The sequence below is a fragment of the Micromesistius poutassou genome (assembly GCF_964030765.1).
Source record: "Micromesistius poutassou genome assembly, chromosome: 14".
Lineage (NCBI taxonomy): Eukaryota > Metazoa > Chordata > Actinopteri > Gadiformes > Gadidae > Micromesistius > Micromesistius poutassou.
Genome location: NC_140284.1, coordinates 11,478,522 through 11,499,732, shown reverse-complemented (window position 1 = coordinate 11,499,732; position 21,211 = coordinate 11,478,522). Strand labels below are relative to the sequence as shown.

Below are 21,211 nucleotides of genomic sequence, written 5' to 3'. Positions count from 1 at the left end.
AATACAGCCCCATGCAGTTTGATGAACATGGACTTACTTGGTTCAGGGGTTGAGTAGTTTCACACTGTCACCTTTTCAAACTACAAGTTACTGTGAACAGTATCAGAAAGTTTTCTTTGCCTAATATGAATTAATAATTTAATTTCATGTATGGTATACGGTGTACGGTAAAGCTAATATGTTTTAGTATTTAGTAACATATTTAGTGATTGATTCTTTTGCCCCAGAGATACTCAGAACATCTCAGAATATGATTTTTACTTTATAAGTTTGGATGCAAATTAAATAAGTATGCTTCATAAATAGCAATGTATTTGCTCCATCATTCATTCATCGGTAAACACATCGGTTACACATGATTTATTTGTGTCTGGGAAGAGGTAGAAGCTCAATAGTCAAATAAGTAGCAGGCCTAACCTTCAAAGTGTGCTTGACTAATGACAGCTTCTTATAAGCTATTTAGTTAATAACTTATAAGCAATTTATGTGTGAAAGTGTGCTAGCCAACGCTTTTTCCAACAATAGCAGAAGGCTAATCTTTCTAATGAGGACACACACACACACACACACACACTATTCTATTATTCCACAAACATGTCTCTTACAGTTAACTATTGCGCATAAATTGATCATCAATAATCATCAATATATTGATCAGCTTTGTCTCTGAAAGCTCAAATAAACTACTCGGATAATAATCCAGGTTAAGGGTTCAGGCTTCAATGTAAACTGATTGGTCTTCTCTGTTCTATTAACCCTGTTTATACTGTTTGCCTGTAGGTTCTCTGAGAAGTAAACTAGGTTACATATCTTAAATACACAGCGTATTTAAAGTGCCTTACTTAGTGCCATACTTTGTGGCAGACTTTTCCAAAGCTTGTCTCTGAGCTGTTCTTTAAGTAAAAGTACAATTAAAGAGACTAATAAACGCCACTTACATTGCATCAAATGTTCCGCTGTGAGAAACCACCTTTAGCTGTCAACAACATGTAAACAACATTAGTTACGTAAAGCCGCCATTCTTTTTTTTGTTAGGTTCCATCGCATTTTGCTCGATTTCACAGTTTTCGCTCTGGGACAGATTTCAACCCTCCATGTTTTGTGTGGCATTTCAGCCAATCATAACACAGCAAATGCTTAACCAGTGTGGCGCAACGTCCCTGTAGTTTGGTTGTTGATGTATGATTACCCCTTGCCAGAGAACCCGCCTCTCATAGTGTATTACTAGAGGCAGGAGGTCAAAAGCACATCTTCACACCTGTCCTCTCATAGCCTGAGCAGGGACAGACGGGGAAGAGGAGCAGGCAGAGTTGCGCAGAGCCGTCGGAGCACTGAGCAGACAGATGTTGTGTGAAGGAATGACTGGGGCTCAACACAACTGGCAGATGTGGAGAAAGATGATTAAATATGCTGATAGTTCCGGGTTTTTCATATTTGACCCGACTCATAAATACAGAAATACCATACACAATTCCATATTTCCAGTGCAACACATGCAAACAACAAAACACTCTTGTGGTTTAAAGCTACACACTAAAGTCACACATGCAGCATGCAGCATGCAAGGCAGCACATGTTCCAGGTGTGGAGTGCGATGCGCTCGGGGTGTACACATTCATAGCCTTCATCACGCAGAGCGGTTTCCACAAAGTTGTCATCCAAGATGGCGGATCAAACAGCTGTTATGTAAGGGTTGTTCCCCACTAAAAGTGCAACCATTTCACACATTATGTCATTAGCGTTCTCTGTTGTATTAGTATCCATGTTCTGCTACCCTACACCTCATCTCCCTTCTTCGTCTTTTTGTAGGTCCCTCTCTCATTCCACCCCTAGCATAAGAGATAAGGACGCTCCAACATCCGGTTGAGTCGCGTCCCTGCAGATTCAATTAGCGTCGCTGGCTGGTAATGGAATTACACGCCCCCCCCCCCCACCCACACACACACAGTAGCCCCACGCGCACACACAAACACGTGCACACACACACAGTAGCCAAACTCGCACACACCGACACACAGACACAGTTGTCACACTCACACACACACACACACATTCACTTGGCCAAGCGGGACGCCATTACAGCTGCATTATTAGCATTCTTCCTGTTGTTGAGGAGGTCAGGGGAAGGGCTGTGGGGGACTGAAGCTGCTTCCTCATGTGACGGTCCCATCAAGGCTCCAGCTTGCTAGGGCTGGCCGGCATCCATCTTATTGCAATTGGGTTGTTTCTCCATTTCCAAAATGTAACACGTTTTATTGTGGGAGATTAATGTGTTTTGTGTGTGTGTGTGTGTGTGCGTGGTTGAGTGCGTGTACACACTTATATTTCCTCTGGTTTGTTTAACAATCATGCAAGCATGACTTCCTCCAGGTGTGGCTCCCTCGCCTCTGTCCTCCCAGAGAGTTTATTGTGGTGCTTAAAGGCGCCGCAATCAGCCGCTTAGCACGCAGCTAGCGGCAATCCACACTGTGCTACCTCCACCCGCCTCCCATAATCCCTGTCATAAAACAAGCGCACGCAATATTCACATCGATTTGTTCATAGCCCAAAGTTCTTCCTGTCGTTGTACACACACAAACGAGCACACACACACACACACACACACACACACACACACACAGCGCTATCACCCGCCTCCCGGCTTCCTGATTAGAGCCCTTTTCGACGCGGCTCCAAAATGTCCCCTTTGTTTGATGTTCTCCCAATTTGTTTTGTTTATAGCTAGCACACAGTCGGCAGTGGCAGCGAGTGACAACTCATTAGATACCGCGGGGTCATCCTCTTTGTCATTCTCTTTCCTTTTCTTCATCATGCAAATACAAATGTGCCAATATCGGAAGGGGGGGACAAATTGGCTGTGCTATAAAACCCACCAGGCACGCACGCGCACACACCCGCGCACACACGCACTGTCCAGAAGAAACAAACCAGAATAAATAAAAGTGTGTCCGCAAACACGCAGACTAATTCCTAACGACGCATTAATCCCCCACATTAAAACATTTTGGAAATTGAAAAAGAACCCAATTTCAAGAAGATGGATGCCCAGCCCTAGCAAGAGCCATTGCCCTGACGAAACACAAAAAAACGCACATCTGCATGCGAGTGACATCACCGCAGAGCCAGATGTGGGGCAGGTGTACGGGGTGACTGAAGCTTGAGCACTTCAGCGAAAAGCTAGGTCTGTCCGCTTCTCAAGCCCACCAAGGCACCCACTGTATTCCAGCTGCTGGCTGCTGTTGAACTCCTGCACCCAGCAGATCGACCGACCCCTGCAGCGTAGGCCTGGGATGGTCACTTCATCCGCGCAGCCAATCCCCTCTCCACAGATTGAGTGTTAGGACCGCCTGAGGGAGGATTCACCTTTGTTTGTCCCCAACCAACCCCAGCACACACACATACACACACAGACACACACACACACACACACACACACAGAGACAAACACACACACACACAAACACCCAGACAAAGACACACACACACACACACACCCAGACTTGCACACACACACACACACACGCATGTCCACCTGCATACACATGTGGCATACACATACACACACTATCTCCATCTCGCCCAGTCCCCAGAGGCACTGGAGAGGCGGCGATGGTCACAGCATTAGAAATCCAGCCCCCCACACACCCCCACACCCCCACAGCACCCCTACCACCCCTCAGCCTCCCCTGTCTCTCAGTGCTCATCACGGCTCGCAGGGAAGCATTGGTATGCAGAGCACGCCGGCTCTCTGCAGATAGCCTGCTGTGAACAATATCAACCGAAGGGTACCACCACTGCACACGTTCTGCACACATCTTCTCATTCCGGAACACTCTCCCTTTGAGACAGCAGGCCGGGGCTGACAACACCACCAGCGCTAGGGTCCTTGTTTGTCGCCAGTTAAGCTTGATGATTGGCAGCTGGTTTCGTTTGTTGGATTTAAGTGGTCTAGCTTTAATTAAGAGGACAAGGGGACGAGCATTTTGCTGAGCTGGGTTTAACAGGGCAAGCACTGGTACTTAACCCCATACTGAGTAGGTCACGTTACCACTGTAATAGTTGGTTTTGTGGCTGCAGGTAGTTGCTTAGGTAGGGCATACAGGTAGTAAGGATATTCCCCACACACATTTCCACTTACTTTACTGAATGTAATGAAGAGTTCTCAGAGCGATTAGCCATGCTGTGCTAAAAGTATGTGGCACCCTGGGCCAAAGTCGCCTGCCAAACATGGAGCGTGAAGTGTTTCTCCATAGATGTGCCGCACTTCAAAGGCAGGGCACACATCCAACAGGATGTAGAGGAACGATGAGGGGGATACTTGGTTTTGGTACTCGCTGCGGTGATTGAATGAGTCCCGTTACCGGTGTGGGGAAGCCAGGAGGAGTGTTTTTTTGTTGTGTTGTTTTATGGCGTTGTACAATGTCACAGGAGAGAACCGCCTTCAACTCGTTGCACAAGACTGTGTCTTGTGCGTAGTTTCACTTAAATATTAGATACAAAAATGTATGTAAAAAATGGCAAGAACAAAAATGTGTCTGCTGTTACAACAACTGTAGTCTTATGTTGTTCAGATAGGCGGGAAAGCAGAAACCAGGACGCATGTGTTGTGCTGGTTGAAGAGGACGAATGGGTTTGTAAACAGACAAACACTCACACGCAAATACTGTGTATTTTATTCCTATTATTCTCTCTCTCTCGCTCTGCCAGCCTCTTAGGTGGTTAAATCGATTTGAGCGAGCGAGAGAGGAAGTGAGAGAGGGAGAGAAGGAGCGAGAAAGGATTTTGTGAGAGGGAGTTACAGAGAGAGTGTGAGAGAGGGAGGTAGCGAGAGAGGGAGAGAGAGAGAGAGTGCATGAGTGAGGCAATAGAACAGGACTCTAATGAAAGGATGGAGGGAGGGCAGGCGAGTAGGCGCAGGAGGTGGTAAAAAAATCAATCGGATGATTCCCATTTGATGGTCTATTTAAAAACAGTCCTGCTTGTGTATGTTTTGGTGAAAAACAGAAAAAGAGAATACAGGTTTTTGTGTTGATGGCTTGCAGTGGTGCCTTGCTGGTGGGGCTCATGACCTTTCAGAGCATCTGTCCTGCTGATGCACACTGGCACAATAACAGGACCTGGAGTGTGTCCTTAATGGCTCAATAAACGTACAAATGAGCTGGCTAGTACATCCCTCCCCATTATATGAATTCAACAATAGGTGCCTATCATTATAACTGCTGCAGGTGCTTCCTTTCTGTTCTGTCCTGTTCCGAAACAATTTGATCACAAACGTTCCCACCTGCATGGATCCAGGTGGTTTCTGGAAATGAGACGCATTTAGGCCTGTAGCACAGATCTTCTGTGTGTTGGAAATGCAAGCAGGCAAGTGGGTCTTGTTGAAAACCAAAATAAGATGTTTTTATTGTTACCTTTGGGGGAAATGCATCCTGGTTTAATCATCCCACTTTTAACACGTCACTATGGGCAGCTCTCAGGGACCTTCTGCATTTATCATCCATGTTGTATTATCTGTATACCTTTCTGAGTATATCTGTTTTATTCTATCAATATAAAGAATTGCTTAAACATGAGGAGGCTTCTCATGTAGCTACACACACAAGCACATAAAATGCTAAATTTGGTTTGAAGCATTTTGTAATACCTGTGTGCTGTGCCTCTGATATCAGTTCACCTCCCACAGAACCAGAGCTGTGTGTGTGTGTGTGTGTGTGTGTGTGTGTGTGTGTGTGTGTGTGTGTGCGTGGGCGTGGGTGTGAGCGTTCGTGTGTGTGCGTTCGATGTTTGCATGAGCATGCCTGTGTGTGTGCCCTAGGGCTGTAAGGATACACCAACTCGCGATTCGGTTTGTATCACGATTTTTTACCGGTTCGATACATCCCCCCCCAATTTTTTTTAATTTAAAAAGCATTTTATTTTAACATTTACTTATATAACAATTAACTTAACGTAACATTTAGTTGGATGATGCTTGCAGGTAGGCAAAAAAATCCTCAACTCGTTTGTGGTTTAGGCCTACGTATTTTAAAATATTAATGTCAAATAAATAATAGTCATTTGAAAAGTTTGTTAGCACTAACCAGCGTTCCCGCTAGAAAAAAACGGTGTCAGTCAAAGTGACCTGCAGAGGTCTATACAGGCCGTATAGAACACCATAACGAGGCATAGTGTTACGAGTAGCGTATGTGTGTGCGCGAGAATGGCAGTGTGTGTGTGTGAGTGACGTCGGCGAGTGAGTGGACGAGCGAGGAGAGCAACGGTAGTGTGTGTGTTGAAGCTGCTTTCACACCGCCGCGCGGCAACTCGCTGCCTCCATTAATTTCAAGGGAAGGGCGGCAGAGGGGAGGCGGTTACAATCACAGCGTTTGGACCAGGAAGCGGTTGCCGCCCACGTGAACGCTCACAGATTTTGCCCTACCGCTCAGCTTTCCCCGTGTTGAAACTTTCGGTGGCAGCAGTCGCTTTTATAAACGCCTGGCCCTTTCACAGCGCCGCGCGGGACCTTTCGGCAGCGAGGCGGTTATCACGGCATTTGCTGTGAAAGCACCTTAAAAAAGGGCATGTCGCGATTCTGCCTTCTCACACCGTGAGACAGGTTTGTGGCTCTGAGTGTCGCAATTTCGGTTTTGATACGCATATCGTTACAGGCCTAGTGTGCACATGTGCGTGCCTGTGTGCCTGTGCCTGTGTGTGTGCGTGCCTGTGTGTATATGTGCTTGTGTTCCCACCTCACCCTCCAGCCCCAGAACATTCGCTCAAGCTACCCAATGTGCTCGGGCACCAGAGGCATCCGCCTTACTGGGATGAGCTCAACAAATCCAACCAGATCACTGCAGTGTGTGTGTGTGTGTGTGTGTGTGTGTGTGTGTGTGTGTGTGTGTGTGTGTGTGTGTGTGTGTGTGTGTGTGTGTGTGTGTGTGTGTGTGTGTGTGTGTGTGTGTGTGGAGGGGGGGGGGGTGAGTCCTCTCTCAGACAGAGCATCAGCAGCACCCTAAGGGACAGGGCCCCAGACAGACTGAAGAGAACCTCTCAGGATTCCTTCTGAATGATGGGTTACACATTAAACCGCCCTACTGACGACACCTAACAGTCGCACACAATAAGCAACAGACCCTTCCCACTGAGGGGGCTGAGACATTGTCTATTTTCAACTTTCAGAGCATGACATCGGCACCGCCAGGATCAATAGTTCGATTCCCACACAGGCCACTCGTGCTTCCAAAGGATCCACTCACATGATTGCCCACCAAACAGAAGAGCTATTTATTTAGACAGGTGAAGCCATTAGTATTGGATGTGGTGTAGCATATGTCACCAGTAATAACCAAAGTAGAGATGCTGCTAACGCTGTTGTGTCGCTGGATCGACCCGGTGTAGCCAGCGCCCAAAGTGGTGGATTGTGATTCGATCATGTTTTTCTTGACCCTTGTCAAAACCAAAGTCTTCATGGTCGAAGACATGAAATGGGCAAAAAAATCTGCCTCATCCGATTGTTTTATTTGGGCGTTTTGCAATTTGTGCAGGCATGTATCCTATTCCAATCAACGATCAATACGATCATATGTTCGGGGAGAACTTCCGCTATCGCAAATCAAAGTCAGAAGATCAATACAAACATTTCAGTCCTGCCGGGATGTCCTTACGGCCTTGGAAATGCATCATATCATGTGACGATATCATCATTTTACCAGTCATATGTAACTATGTAGTAGAATAGTCCTACCATTTTACAATGGTATGTACTGAAGACCACTCTGACATAGTAAGGGTTCAATGTGTCCAAAGTGAGTTGTACTACCACTCTGACATAGTAATGTTTCAATGTGTCCAAAATGGGTTTCCCTCTGCTGCCAACAGCTATCTCTGTCCAACTTTAGTATTTGGAAAAACGACAGAAACCCCTTTTTTACCCGGACCCAAGAAATCCAAAGCGCTGATGTAACTGTGTGTGTTCAGGTGAACACACACACATACATTAGCTCTGCGCCAATGAAACCGGTAATTGAATGTTAGCCTCACTGGACAGATTCAAACACAAACACTACCAGTCACATCCATGCTCAGAATAGATGGTCCTCCCCCCAGCTGTGTCTGGCTCCTTGTCACCCATGGATGCAGCCTCTCTTCCTGGAATTCTACCTGAGCTGTGTCCAAGTACCGTTGAATGAGGTACAATCCAACTAACAGACAGCCGGAAACTAGGATTATTTCTGGACATTTTTTCCACAAATGTGTCCACTGTTGCGAAATCGTTGCATTCGCATTTCTTGATTATACTTGATTATATACGGATAGACGGATACGTATAGATGTTTCTATTTCAATAATTGCGTTACATTGCAACATAATTCTCTCCATCTTAACCTCCCAGCTGTCGGTGAAACTTCAGTCTTTGACTTTGTTTGACTTGGTTCAACAGTACTCCCTTTTAGCCGCACCACACTGTTAAAACTAGACAAAAAGGTTAATGCTGCTGGTTCAAATCCCATAGGTTAAATACAAAGCAGCAGACCGTCAAAAACAGAAAACAGAAACTCTTTGTTGTGAAGTATCTGGTGCTGTGTTTCTGTCCTGCTGGTGCTTCTGCTCTTTGCTCCCCGATCGTACGGCTCGTTGGGCCGACGGGTGATTGGTAATTGCCAGAGAGAGAGTGAGAGAGAGAAAGAGCTTTGGCTGGGTTCTGCAGAGAGTGTGTTTTATAGTGGAGCATAGTATACAGGCCAATGGGGCTTGCAAGAAAGAGGGCTGAGAAACAGCATCGATGCAAGGATGTCAAGGGTTTCACCTGTTATGCGGCCCGTGTTTTGTTGTTGTTGTGCGTTCGTGGTCGTCTTGTCTTGTTGCTGTGCCATATTTCCTTGACTCTGTCATCAGACTGGGACGGCCCGGGGTCGACTGCTACTGTCACCATGAGAGCTCAGCCGCAGTTCTCCAGCTTCAGTTCCTCATCAACGAGGTGAGACAGGTTTTCCTTCAAATGTTATCTTTCCTGTGGTGTTTTGATGTGATCTTGAGAGCCGCTTATGATTCATCTTTCCATTCACTCGTCACTCACTCACTCGAAGAACCCACCAAACCAGACTGAACACATGACAGAAACACGAATGATAAAAAGTTACACACACACACGCACACACTCACACACACCGGCTCACATAGACACATACACACACAGTAGCTACATACGCACACACACACACACACACACACACACACACACACACACACACACACACACCAACACAGACACACACACAGTAGCCACAGGCACACACACACACACTCACCCCAATCCCTCACACACACACTGAATACAAAAGGAAACCAAAGTCTTTCCACAGACCTCGACGCTGTGTCTTTGTGTGTCTTTGTGTGAGTGCTGCGCTCTGGGGAGAGCAGCTTGTGCCCCGCAGCATGCAGCCTGGTTCTGCGGCACAGCCCACCTGCGGCTGCCTGCTTCCCATACAGAGGCCCTCTGACTCCCCACCCGGCAAAAAAAAAGGGCACTTGAGTCTCCTCGCGGCGAGCAGAGCGCTGTGGACCGTGCAGACAGAACTCAAAGTGAAGGAGCCCCAACAGAGAGCCCAGAAAGACACCGGCCAGAGCTGTGTGCTCTGCGTTCTCCCTCTCCCCCTCCCTCACCCTCCCTCCCCCTCACAACCTTCTCTTGGCCTTTCAGCTGCCCAATTTTGTCTCTCTACATCCCAGCAACGGGTTTACTTTTGCAATCTCTCAGGACTTCTTTGTAGTGTGTCTGCAGCAAATGGAAGTGTGTGTTTGTCTGCGCGTGTGTGTGTATCTGTGTGTGTCTGTGAGTCTTTGTCTGTGTGTGTGTGGGTGTGTGTGTGTGTGTGTGTGTGTGTGTGTGTGGCTACTGTGTATGTGTGTGTGTCTGTGTGTCTTTGTGTGTGTGTGTGTGTGTGTGTGTGTGTGTGTGTGGCTACTGTGTATATGTGTGTGTGTGTGTGTGTGTGTGTGTGTGTGTGTGACTACTGTGTATGTGTGTGTCTTTGTCTGTGTGTGTGTGTGTGTGTGTGTGTGTGTGTGTGTGTGTGTGTGTGTGTGTGTGTGGCTACTGTGTGTGTGTGTGTGTGTCTGTGGCTGTGGCACACTTTCACGCCCGACACGGCTCCTCCCGATGAGCTCCGGTCTCCTCCCGACGACGTGGCGAGGCACCTCCTGTGCAGCACCGCTCTGATCTTCCAGGCTCTCCTGTGTTTACAGGCGTCAGATGCGCGTGTTTCCACACATCAAACGGGAGACACACACTCACACACACACACGCACACACTCACTCAGAAAACGAGCCGCCATCACGCCCTTCTCCTGTTATCCATCTCTTCTTGACGTTAATTCGCGATGACACCGACCTCGCCGCTCCTTTTTTTCTTTCCGGCGAGTGACTAATAATAGCTACAGCGGCGGTGGCGGCGGCGGCGACAGCGGGGTCCGCCCGGCGCTGCCCTGCTAATGGCCGACTTACCGTGCCGGTGCGGCCTCTTGACATTCAGTGGCGTGGAGCGACGCGCCGGTTATGAGTCGCTCCTCGAAGCCACACAGGCATACACACACACATACGCACATAGACACACATACAGATATGCGTGCACGGACACATGCACACTCACACAACTCAGATCTCTGGAAAGCCATGCGTTAAGCACTGCCCTGCCGTCTCCATACCATTCCCCAACCCAGCTTGACAGCTGGGCAGCTGCAGAGGGATGACACATATCTCCCCTCCTGCTTGGGGAAGTCAACGCGTAGCCCCCATCTTAGCCCTCCAGATAGCACAAGATGCTTGTCTATTGGAAGAGAAAATTACATTCTGTTGTCGCAGACAGTTGTGTGAATAGATTTGCATGTTTGTGTTTGTTTTCCTGCTTTGAATTCATCACATGAAGATGCTGAATAATGGAACCCCTATAGCAGGTGTGTGTGTGTTTGCATGTGTGTGTTTGCGTGCCTGCGCACGCGTGTGTGTGTGTGTGTGTGTGAGCAGCACAGCGAAGGAGACGAGGGAAGAAACGAGGGGAGGGAGTGTGATGAAAACATTGCAGGGTCAACATGACATCCCTGTACAAACGCCTCATTAACCTTTGACAATGAGCACAGTGACCTGGTTTCAAAGGAACCAGCTCACCACAGTTCTTGCCCACCGACACATATGCTATCGTTTGTTGCGACCAGGCTCTGTGATCATCTCAATAACGGAGTCGGAAAATGGAGTCAAATATTCATTGGCCGTGAAAGGACGTAACCTGAAGCCTGAACAACAAGTGGTGAGTGTGTAGCAGTGGAATGTGTACCGTGGGCATGTTGTGTGACACCAACACAACATCGGGCGCACACATGAGCACACACGCACCCAAGAGGGGGGGTGGGGGGGGTGGGGGGGGTGGGGTGAGGGAGCGGAACGGAACATGACATGACGGATGTGGTCCACCTTGTCCAGCCTTCAGGCCAGACCTGCGCTGTCACTGGGGAATGACGGCACAGCTTTGTGATGTTCAGCTCTCTGACCGGGGGCCACACATCCATGAAGAGTTGTGTCACCGAGGCATGGACCATTGCATCACTCACTCTCCTCGCCGATCGATTACCAATAACGTGCACACACGCATGCACACACACACACACACACGCACACACAGACACAGACACACACACACACACACAACGTGCGCAGCCATTCCCAGCCGCTGAAGTCTGATTATGTCTTCCAAGGCTGATTATGTCTTCCTTACATCCACGATGTCTCGTGGATGTATATATGCCTTGTTAGCTATTGATTTTGCCGTAGCAAATCTGTTTGGAGGGAAGTGATTGACCAGACCACTGATGTGTCCAATCAAAAGCCTGCCACTCATACACAAACAGATGGATGGATGGTGTGGACCGATCAATCAATAGATTGATGGATGGAGGCAACGTCTGATGGAGGAGTGGGTGGATGGATGGATTGCTAGATGAGTGGGTCGATGAATGGATGGGAGGATGGGGATGGATTGCTGGGCAGATGATGGACTGCGTCTACATCAGAAAGGTGTGTGTGTGGGTGTGTGGGTGTGTGGGTGTGTGTGTGTGTGCGAGTAGATCGCTGAGTGTGGGAGAGTTTAAAGACCCCCTGCTGATGAAATTTGAAATATTGAATCATAATTTGTTTATTCAGACTTCTTTTATGTCGGCTTCATCGCCATCAACAACACTCAATGATTTACAAAGAAAATGTCTTTGTGAAATCTGTACCACTTCATCCAATTTCCATGGGCACAAATCACATTGTCCAATGAAAATGCTAATTGAAAACACCCCCCCCAGGCCCAAAGAAAATGGAAATTGGATGCATATTCCCTTTGTTTTTCTATGCACATTGTTGCAGTGTCCATGAATACATTCACAATGCCTCCCTTTTTATTCCAAGTAATTATTTTGTGACAAATGTTCCGGTTCTTAAAACAATGGCCTTTTGTTTTTCTATGTTTTTCTAACAAACCAGTTACTGTAAATGCAAGCTAGGGACACACTGACAAGTCTGAATGACTCACCTCTCTCCTTTACATTGCATGTATTCAATATTTCTGATCTTAAAAATGTATTGAACCTTAGATGTTTTAATTCAATAACAAGCACTAAGCAGGCATTCATTAAGCAAGCACTCCGATTGGTCAATTCCCATTCTCAAGCGTGTTTAAATGCCTGGTGAAAGAACGGACAAAAAGATTGTGCCTAATTACAGAAGGTATCGCTACGCTAACTGGCCGTAACTACTTTCATGAGCCTAGTTTCCATAACAACGTTCAACTGACCAAGAGTCGGCTATCGTTACTATAGGAACTATTTTCTGATGGAGATGAACTCTGGCAGAAAGCTTGAATTTGAGGGCAAATTAACCCACAATATGAAAATATTTTACAATATTGTTGATAATGAAGATGGTTTGTGTTATTGAATCGTACTTGAAGCACAGGACTTCGGAACTCGGCGCAAGCGCCTCGTTCCTATGGCTGTGCTTCGTGTACCAATAATGACATTCAAGAACGCCATCTCGTGTAAGATTGCTTAATTCCAGACTCCGTCCATTTGTAATGGAAATAGTTATAAACACACCGTGCACATCACCCACTGAAACTGCAGCAAACATGGCAGGAACCACCATTTTCACAGTGTTGTTTCATACTGATCAGTCCTACTGCTTTACAGGACCCTCATCATGTTTCATTAAGTCTCATAACGTTTCACAAAGTTCCGCCTTTTATGTTTGAGATGTTTACGTGGTTGTTTATGATTGGTCAAATCCCAATCCACTTTTCATGTCACACAGTTTGATTCACAGTTTTGTTATAGTTTGACAAAGTGTCTTTGCAATATTTAAACATTAATAAATGATTTAAAGGTCAGCCTGATAGAGTGAGAGAACCGATGACATAACACTGTCATTTCTTTCTTTGTTCTAAAAAGAAACAAGGAAACCAAGACAATAGACTCAAAGATCATTTTTGTATAATTACAGAAGCAAAGACAAGAATATTAACACATACACACACACCCACACACACACACACACACACACACACACACACACACACACACACACGCACACACACACACACCGTCTAGCCCCCAGGGGTGACAAGCATAATGAAAACAAAGGAGAATTGGTAAGTAGGAGAAATTATATTTGTCATAGAACACTAATGGCTTGGCTGAGATCTAGTGGCCCACTTAACATCACATTCAACAGAGTCCTCCTGTGATTAAGATTGTAATCCACAACTAATTCTCCCATGGGGCGGCCAACACAGCACTGCTGCTCTGGAAAACTCACCCTTAGTTTGCTAATTATAACCCCTATCAAAACCCCTGAGCCTGGCTAGCACCTTTCTTCAATAGTTCAGCCTTCAGCACAAACCGTTTCCAAACTAAATGTGTCCATCTTTGCTAATGGCGAGAACGGACTGCTGCCTTTGAGTACATTTATAACAAGCTGCCTACAGGATCCGTCTAGGTATCCACTCTGGATAGATGCAGTCAAATGCCCCTTTTCATTTCCTGATATGCAGACCGTCAGCCAACGGGATGCCGGGTAGAAAGTGAGTGTGCAAGGCAGTGCTTGTGTTCTGTTGAGTCACGGTACCGTCGACACAGACATCATTCTTTGACAGGCAACAGGGGCCCAAGATAAGTGAATTAGCGGAGTGACAGGCGCATTCCTCTTCCTCTCAATGTTGACGCATGCATTTTTTTGGGGGGGGGGGACCGTGGCCAGAGACATTGATAATATTGCTGATACCCATCTTGTGGGGGACGAGCTGTTGAATTAAACATGACTCAACTGCCAATGCTGTCCTTACCATGCTCCAATAACTGATGATGCAAACACTGTGTGTGTCTCTTGGGACGGCATTTCTCTGCTGGTGTCAATACACACAGCTGCCCACACACACGTATGCACGCAGGCAGGCAGGCAGGCAGGCACACACACACACACACACACACTCAATCTCACACACTATCTCACGCACACACACAATCTCACACACAAACTGCACGTATCCCTTGCTAATTAGACTTATCAGCCTATCTGCAGGTATGACACACCTACCGTTGCTCTGTGTGCGTGTGCGTGTTCGTGCGTGTGAATGCAACAGACAACAGACCCCTCACTCTCAACTGCAACACATTTCCCTCATCCTTCTAATAATAACAAATGGAAGGCAGCAACACCCATCTCTCTTCCCGTCTGTCGCCCGCTGCAGCGGGATGTAGGCGTGGCTCTTCCGGCCCATTTGCAGATCTCACCATTCAAACGTCATTAGTGCTTATTATCAGTCCTCTGGGTGGCAGCATCCAAGCTGCGCTGATCGCTCAGTATTGATCAGTGACAGTGTCTCCCCTCCATGAACCCCCGTTTTAAATCCTGTACTCTGCAACATTGGCGTCGGGGTGTCGCAGCAAATTCCTATCGATTTTTACCCGTGTGAGAGTCGGGATGATCCGATTATCATATTCTTGCGAGTTTATGCAGTGCTGCACACTGTTTTATATTAGTGCTGGAGGGGGAGCGCCATCTGTTTGATGAATATGTGCATATAATGGGCAGTATTAACAAATGGTTTTGCATTATGAACAGGAAAGAGGTAGACGAGCAATTAGGTTCAACAATTAGGGAGAACATCAGCGGTGCAGCACTCAGCGGCTCAGCGGATGAGAGGGAAACATTCATACGATCTGAAACAGAAAGGCATTAGAACGTGTCATGAGGTGACACACACGATGTGTATGTCATGCAGTGTCTTTTTATTTCAACTGGGAAACAAAAACAAAAATGCCAATAAGAATGGAAATAAATGAAAAATAACCAAACTCCAAACACCCGGTGCTTCTCAGTGTCTTAAAGTCTTTGTTTGTTTCCTCGGCCTGCAGGGGGCGCTGGTCACGGCGTGCGCCGACGACACGCTACACCTGTGGAACCTGCGGCAAAGACGACCCGCCATCCTGCACTCGCTCAAGTTCAACAGGGAGAGGTGAGCCCCGGTCCCACCTGTGTGTGAGTGTGAGTGTGTGAGAGCTTGTCACTTGTGTATAAACCTCCGCTGACATATTCATATTCCTCACTATGTGTATTGACCTGTTACCTCTATCTCCGTCTCCTCTCTGGCACCTCTTGTGTCAAATGCGTTTTCCCCGATCCTTTGATTGCGTTGTCTTTCCTGTTCCACTGGTGTTATTTTAACTGAAACACAATGTGTCTGTCTCTATTGTAGAAGCAAATAGAGTCAGTATCACAGAACTGAAGCTGCATGGCTCCATTAACTATATGCCTTGTTTTTCCAAAGTTTGGTTAATTCAAGTGTCTTGTGGATTACTTTGCTGACCAAAAGATAGCCAAATATCGTGGGTGAAGGGAAATGGATGTCAAAGACGCCACCAGTAGTTGGTGCCAATGGGAGAGAGACATATGCTGAGGGGAGGGGGGGAGGATTGGAAATCTGAAATCGCTCCGTCCTGGGAGTTATTCTCCTGACACAGCTTTCAGGCGACACGTCAGGGCCAAAACCATCCTCACTGTGTACCGGTGCGTATGTTTGCTGTAATAATGCTCAACCTTATGGTAATGAACCAAAGCATTTCACTGTGTGCACACATCAGGGAGAATGATGGGGTACCGGCTACCGATGGTTTGTAGGAGCCAGGTGCACTCAGTGTGGCACGCATCGCCGAACGATGACCGAAACAGAGTCAGACGGAGATGACAACAAGACACTTGCCGACGAGGTGAAAGGAAAGATTTTTTCAAATTCGCACATGAACCAGATCAATTAAAGAGGCAAGAAAGAGAAAAAGGAGGGGTTCAGGAAATAAATGTCTCAATGTCCTCACCATGGATTTTGCACACATCCCCAACCCAGTCCCCCCCAACTTCCAATGGGCTCCACAATTGCCTGGAGTGAGAAGGCGACGCTCCTATAATGGATCCCCCACCTCAGCCGCAGTGAGCTGAATTAAAGCACTGTGGAAGCAGGGGGCAGGGCCGTCGTGAGTCATCGCTCAGAGGTCAGGGAGCGACCCGGTGGTTAGCGCTGGGTACAGCCGCTCGCCTCCTAGCATTAGCACGCTAACACCCTGACACTCTCCGGGGAAATGTGCATGAGTCAGCGGACACGCCGTCGATAATGACCCTGCCAGAGACCTGTCAATGGCCATCCACTCTGCTTTTTGTTCTTTTCTTTCTTTTCTTTCGATCTCCCTTCCTTTCTTCGGGGTGGAGGGTGGAACATATCACAGGCGAACATGTTCCAGTCTTAAGCAACCTTCATCTCTACCCTGCATTTAAGAAAGAAAGCCAGAGTATAATGTCAAACATTGTGTCCTACGTGGATATCACTTGTCTGAGATAACACTGAGCTACGCTTTCTGCAGTCACAACAACAAACACAACAAACTCTTGCCGGCATTCCCCCCTCTCCAGATCTCACTCACGTTTCCTGCATTCTCTTCCTGCAAATCTCAACTCTCGTCTGCTAAATCCCTTTTCAAGGACGCACATAGACAGGGTGCTATCGCCCCTTAGGGTGCAACCCGAGCCTGAAAGGCTCTGGCTCAATGCTGGAGCAATTCCAAAAGTTGTTGTCCGAAGTAGTCACTAAGACCCAACATGATGGGAAACCAGGGTCCAGGTGGAAAAATCCCCAAGTTGGTGGCTTGGACATAAATCCCATTCCATAGGGTGAATCATCTTTTGCCTTCCCTGAGTGTTCCCATGACGACGGTGTACACCAAAATTACTTGATTTAACTCCAGGTCCTAGGGTTGGATGGGAAGGTCATGGTCAGTGTGGTGGATGACCATCATCTATACAGCAACATCAGTCGCTGTATAGATTTGCTGGTCGGTTGCCCCTGGCTTCCTTCTGCCTCAGACTGATTATTATATATATTACCATTTGAGGGCTTTTTATCTCTGGTCTTATAGCCCAGCTTTGGCTTATGACTATGAGCAAATGTATAGATAAAACCATTAATGCATATATTTAACGCTCACTTGGAAATAAACATATTCATGGATTCTTGGAAATAAATACATTTTTCACTGTGAAGGTAGACGGGTAAGTGGGTTGAAAGAGTGAGGGAATGAGACGTAGCTCAGCGGTTCAGCGCTCAGGCTCGACCCTGGCTCTCCACAAAGTGGCCTACGAGGGTAGCATACTAGTGCGCTGATAATCACATGCAAAGTCAAGCAGCTGAGGAGAAAGTGGACTCCTAAAATAAACGGCTCAATTTGTGTCCCATTGAATATTCACTCTGTTCCAAAATCGAAAGGAACCCTGAACATGCAATATGAGTGCGCCGTGTGTAACAATGTATGAAATGTAATAAAAAAAGCTTGTGTGAAGTCGAGACAGGAACCTCCCTGGTTTCCAGACACACCACTGCCCTTGTCCTGTCTTCTGGCACGGCCTCCCAAATCCTTTTTGAATTGATCTTCTGTGTCGTTTATCTCCTGTATAATATTCCTGTCTCCCTCGCTGGGCGGCTGGGGGCAGGGGGGGCTGATCCCCCTCCTCCCTGCATGGTAATCGCCATTGACAGGAGTGAATTACGTAGCCTGTGTTGATCTACTCCCCCCCCCCCCCCCCCCCCGGCGAAAGTGATTACAAACAGGAGGACGGAGGCTTACCCCGCCACCCAGGGCGGGCCCCAGGACGGGCCACATCAGGGGCATGGAAATATACAGATTAGCTGGAGGAAAAGGCCTGTTTGAGCTAGCCAACTAGCGGCGTATCGAAAACGCCTTGTGGCGCACTTCTGGTACAGACTTTTTTCATTGAGGGGTGGGCTGTATTGCTGTATTGCAGATTGTATCTACAATCTGATTTGGGGATGTGGGGGCTTTAGGTTTGAACATTTGAGTGATGTTTCCTGGTGATCCAAAACTGCCCGTAACAGTTTCTGAAATTTGATGCATTCGAGATTTGGACCAGAATCAAGTCATCACTAAGCAACTTTGAACTCATCCATTTTACTATTTATCTTATTCAGATGACCTGTCGAAATTTCTGCAATATACCTAAGACACTAGCTGGTTTTCCACTAGCCTTGCTTTGAATATCTCGGAGTCAGCCTTCCTGATTACAGGTGGCAGACTGTTCTAGAGATAGGGACGCTCGATAGGCAAACTCTGTTTCCTGCTGATTTCTTCTAACCCATGGCTTCTCAACGGGGGCGTTCGCACAATCTAGGAGGGCGCTGGGAACGTGAGAGTTAAAAAAATATATATTATATATTTATTTATTTTTTCGATTTTAAACTTTCATTTCAACTTTTCAAATCTTTTTGGTGCAAAAATAGGCTACCTGAAATAAATAGCATATTTTCATTTATGGGTTTCTAACCCCTCTACTGTCTCAGATACTTTTTATTGTCTATGCTCAGTGTAACAGTGGTCATACAGCACAGTTCGGTCCTGCACATGCCCGGACTCCCGTTACATCAGCTATCGTCATGATCTCTACATTAACGCTGATAAACATAACCCAAGTTTGCGGGTTAACAGTTCAATAACCAACACAAAACATGGAAAAAAAAAATTTGGAGGGGGCGCCAGAGGATCAGGGTAATGTTTGCTCAAAAAAGGTTGAGAACCACTGTTCTAACCTTTGGTATTGAAAGAAGTTTCATTTGCTATAGTTGCTAACTATTTAATATTAAACAAACCCAGAAGTTGGATGCAACATCATAATCTCATTTATGTATTAATTTCTTAATTGCTTCTGAATTCAGCCAGGATAGCACAGTGAAACCTGACAATGAAATGTATTTTTTTAGAGGAGGAGCCCAAGGAGCCCAAGAGAGTATCTGTTTTGTATTTTTAACTAGACTGAATATTACAGTCAAACAATGTGACCAATTAGACCACAATTAGTCCTTAATCACCATCATTAAAAAGAAACGGTATAATTATGAATTATTATGGAAATGAGTGTTCAGCATGTTGAAAGCAGAGAGCAGGGAATTATTTTTGTGTATGTTTTTTCGTCTAGTTGAAAACACTAATTAGAGCAGCATGTGCATTACACATAAACATGTACCAAAGTACATGCTGAAGATGTTTGGTTATGTTTATGGTTAGATTTAACATGAGCCAAAGGTAAAGTGGTTGAACACTGTGCGTTGGTTGTGTGGATATGTTTGTGTCTTTGAGGGTGACTCTTCTTGCATACTCATCCAGCATTGACAAACAAACCTTTATCACCTTCCATCATTCCTAGAGTAACCCTATACTGCACACTGTACATCAATGGCTGCACTGTATACGTTCAACAACCTGACCCTGTCCCGTCTCTCTTTCTCCGCCAGGATCACCTTCTGCCACCTTCCGTTCCAGAGCAAGTGGTTGTACGTGGGCACGGAGCGAGGCAACACTCACATCGTCAACATCGAGTCCTTTGTCTTGTCCGGCTACGTCATCATGTGGAACAAGGCCATCGAACTGTGAGTCAGCAGTGCACCACACTACGCTACGCACTACACTGTGGTGGGATGGGGATACTGAGGAGAAGGAAGAGGAAGTGGATGCTGATGATGATGATGGAGGGGATGAGGAGTATGAAAATGATGCTGATGATGATGATGGAGGGGATGAGGAGTATGAATGGATGCTGATGATGATGATTGTGTATGAGGAGGAGGAGGGTGAGGAAGAGGTGGTGTGTGAGGAGGATAATGAGGAAGAGGAGGAGGATGAGGGGGAAGAAGAGGGGAGGAGGAGGAGGAAGAGGAGGAGGGTGAGGAGAAAAAGGAGGAAGAGGTGGTGTGTGAGGAGGATAATGAGGAAGAGGCGGAGGGGGAGGGGGAGGAAGAGAAGGAGATGGATAAGGAATATGCAGATGATGAGGATTGGTATAGAAGATGAGGTGTGAAGATGCTGCTGATGATGCTGGGGAAGCAGATGAGGCAGAGGAGGAGGAGTATGAAGATGAAGAGGATGCCATTCTCCATGATGAATCCAGATTTCAAAAGGCCTGTGATTATGGTCATAATGGTTGATGATGGAGCAAAGGGTCGTGGATGATGGGAGTTCAGAGCTGTGGGTGCAAATGAAAAGCTTTCTAATGAGCTTATGTCAGTTACCCTACAGATGTTTACTTTTTTTAATGACTACAAAAGTGTGTCTGTGCGTTTGTTAGTTTGTGTAGGTGTGTGTATGTGTGTATTATGGCTGTCAAAATTGCTCAAAAATGACGTTTGAATATTCGCTAAAAAAAAAACATATTAGAACTATTTGAATATCTATATTTGCGCATTATGTCAATGACGCGCATTACGTCAATAACAGGACAAACTAATACAACGAGACATAACTACTTGTATAGGTAGTTTATTTAAGTTTAAACATATTTGATGACATATTACCTACACAAAAATAAGTAAATTAACTAATGGCCAAGACCGCAGACCTCGCTCTCTTTTTCTTTCTCTCTCTCTCTCTCGCTCCCCCTCACTCTCTCTGCACATACTGGTTTAAAAAAATAAACAACAACAATAAACAAATGCTGAGTGCTGATCAAGAGTTTTGTGCAAGCAATTTAAGGTCCCGACTCCCGATATGGCAGGCTTCATTCAGTGATTCAGTGATTCAGTGCGTGTGCATTGGTGTGAGCGATGGGGTGGTGTGTGAGGGAGGTACAGGTCGAACCGGCCGGCCGGCC

At 46.5% G+C, this 21,211-nt stretch overlaps 1 protein-coding gene across 1 annotated transcript in view; it reads left to right on the top strand.

Moving 5' to 3' along the window:
• The window catches only part of LOC311358852 (syntaxin-binding protein 5-like), a gene marked incomplete at its 5' end in the record, with an annotated part of 159,695 nt that overhangs the window by 77,196 nt on the left and 61,288 nt on the right, over positions 1–21,211 (top strand). The window contains 4 exons of the mRNA XM_084478955.1: positions 6,741–6,837; positions 8,875–8,956; positions 15,427–15,527; positions 19,860–19,994. Of these exons, the coding sequence (XP_084335081.1) occupies positions 6,741–6,837; positions 8,875–8,956; positions 15,427–15,527; positions 19,860–19,994 (415 nt within the window). The remainder of the gene's footprint in view (positions 1–6,740; positions 6,838–8,874; positions 8,957–15,426; positions 15,528–19,859; positions 19,995–21,211) is intronic.